The sequence below is a fragment of the Manihot esculenta genome, chromosome 4 (assembly GCF_001659605.2).
Source record: "Manihot esculenta cultivar AM560-2 chromosome 4, M.esculenta_v8, whole genome shotgun sequence".
Taxonomy (NCBI): Eukaryota; Viridiplantae; Streptophyta; class Magnoliopsida; order Malpighiales; family Euphorbiaceae; genus Manihot; species Manihot esculenta.
Genome location: NC_035164.2, coordinates 31535325 through 31538214, shown reverse-complemented (window position 1 = coordinate 31538214; position 2890 = coordinate 31535325). Strand labels below are relative to the sequence as shown.

The window sequence follows — 2890 nt, the reverse complement described above, 5'->3', positions numbered from 1 at the left end:
AATCTTATATTATATACACTTTAATATCTAAATTTTAGTGTAATTGATAAATTAATTTTTATATTTTTAAAATTAAATTTTTAAATTTCGATATTTAATCAATTTAAAATTATATTTTTCATCTAGTTAAATTTGTAAGTATTTTTAAAGTTTTTAAAATTATAAGTATTGAAATATTTGTATGAATGGAAATTAAAAAATAAAAAATATTAAAAATTAATTAAATGAGATATATATAAAAATTAATGGAGATTTAAGTGCTATTTTAAATTAAAAAAGTAAAATATTTAAATTATAATATATGAAGAAAAATTAATTATAGAGAAATATAAATATATATTTTAAAAAATATAAAAATTAATTTATTAATTATATTAAAATTTAAGATTTTCAGTTTATTTATTTTAAAAAGATTATAAATATATTTTATTTTTTAATATTAAAAATAGATAAAAAAAATTTAATTTAAATGAAAGAGAGATTGAAGTATTCAGGAATCTATTAAAAGTTTAATTGAATTTATTTTCAGAATAAAATTACGAAAAAAATCTATTATTAATTTTTGAAGCACCTCACTAATTAACATTTCCATCAAAATTAAGGGATCGTTTTACAAATAATAATATTAAATAATTAACTAGCGTCCTAGATTAATTAGTAGTAGAGTCCTAATTTCTTTTTTCTCGAATAGTAGAGTCCTAATTCAAGAACAAGAGTTACGATCATCATCTTGATCCCCGTTGTCGTCTCTAGGAGAACGCAAAGGGAACAGAGGCAACAACTCCGGAGGCTCAGCTCCTCTGGGAGTGCTTAAAGGGCTCGGATGCAGATAAAATCCTTTTTCAGCAATGGCTCTCTCTTCCTCCTCTCTGGGACTACTCCCACGGGAACAAAACTCCTCGCAGGGTGACCTAGGGCTCGTGCGCGCACCAAAGAAGTCCAAAGTCGAAACCGGCGACACCATGAAACCCGCTCGCTGTCTGAACTGCAAGAGATCATGAGGATGCTCGAAGCCGCTGTTAATAGTGGAGCTGCTGTTAAGGTTGATTTGTAAGTTCTTGGCGTTCTGTCTCCTTTCATGAAGCTTGACTGCAGGTCTTTTAGGGCCTGGAATTGCAGATGGTCGACTTGGGTGGTCGGTGAGAGGGAGCTTTTGGGTTGATAGGTCATCGGGCGCTCCGGTGAGTTTTTGAACAATGGTGCGGAAGGTGGATGGGTCGGCTAGTACGAAGGTGGTGTTCGGCGACGACGGGTCAGATCCATAGGAGGGTGAACTGTGGCGCATGGCGGCGGTGTTATTTGAAGTGGAAGCCATGAGAGAGATAATGGGTTGATACTTTGGTCTGGAAGAAATAAAAGAGAGACTTTTTTGCTATTTGTAGAGTTTCTTCGTTAAAGGGTGTCTCATGTTTATTTTAAGATTAATTATAATTCTTGCGGCAAAATCTAAGATTTTTCTGTTATAATATTTTGAGTACAAGGAATGGTCAGTGGTCCCACCTTGACACAAAATTAATTAATATTAATTAAGAAGATGCTTAATTAATGAATTGTTCTTAATTATTCTTCAACTCATTAAAAGAAAGGCTAAATCCAAAATGGTTTTCTCATATGACATCCAAGAAATTCATGGACAAATCTCCCACTAAAAGAAGCAAATTAAGCTGGAATAACTATGAAAATGAAAGCTTGGATCTTTCAAAGTCCAAATCTCCCACTAATCAAGTAGTAGTAAAAAACAGATATAGAAGTTGACTGATGGTGGCAGTGCAGTAATAATGGCCAGAACCAAGCCATCAAAAGCTTGAAAAACTAAAAAGAAATAAATTATTTTTGTAGAGCAGAGATCAAATTTGGAATTGAAGAGTACTGAAGTGATGACATAAATGGGGAATGAGCTGGCATTGAATAATGAGTCATGCGGGGTCAGCAGGAGAGGGGTGGCATTGAAACAATAAACGAGGGAGACTGCAGCTGCAAGCAGCCACCATCAGCAGGACTCCCCTGCAGCTGGTGGTCAGACATTTCAAGGGGTTGTGCGTGTGCGTGTGCGTGTGCGTGTTTCTCTCCTTCTCGATCTCCACCTCAATGGTAATTTTCTTTTTCCCTTTTCTTGCTCTGGCTTTTCTTTCTTCTTCTTCTTCTACTTTTGCGTGAAGAATTGCAGTTTGACATTAGGGAAAGCAAAAGACTTTCCTGAGGACAGGCGTTGTTTCAGGTGCTTTTGGCTGTGCTATTGTTCGTAGTTTGTTTGCTTTACTCCTCATTTATTTTCCTTCTTTGATTGCTTTATTAGGATGGTTTGGTATTCTGATGCTTTTTTGAAATTTATGTTTTCTTAAATCTTAGGACTCTTCAGTCTTCGTCCCTATTCTCTCTTTCCTCTTCAACGTTACGCTTGCCTGACATAATCTTACTTGATCGATCCTATTAATCATGTAAATCTTTAATAATTAATGTATTCTTCATGTCTCCAACTCCAAGCCTTTCAATCAAACTACCAATTCCTAACCCAAGTTTTCTTTTTTTTTTTTTATCAAAGGAAAGAAATAGAACTAATTATCAGATATGTCAGTCCTAAATATTTTGATCTTAATTTTACTCTGAATCAAGTTTAGAAGAGAAATAAAACTAATTTAAAGTCCAATAAATTAACAGTAAATGAACTTTGTAAAAAAAAAAAAAAAAAATCTACGAATCATTCATTAGGAGAAAATTGAAGAAGCATGATGGTATGGGAAAATGGTTTTAATATTTCTTCTAGTATATACCATTCCAAGTCCATTTACTTAATTAATTAATTTAAATTTATATTGGAAAACGTATTTTATTTTTAAGTTTTAAAATGTCTTATACGTCCGTAAACTCAAAACTTTTAATTAATGAGATG

The 2890-nt window shown here is 32.6% G+C and overlaps 1 protein-coding gene across 1 annotated transcript; it reads right to left on the bottom strand.

The window, feature by feature from the left end:
• Positions 1-540: 540 nt before the first annotated feature.
• On the bottom strand, positions 541-1430 carry LOC110612983 (VQ motif-containing protein 11). The gene has a single exon (XM_021753868.2). The coding sequence runs from the start codon at positions 1313-1315 to the stop codon at positions 704-706; it is 612 nt and encodes a 203-aa protein (XP_021609560.1). The 5' UTR covers positions 1316-1430; the 3' UTR covers positions 541-703.
• Between the last annotated feature and the right edge of the window lie 1460 nt (positions 1431-2890).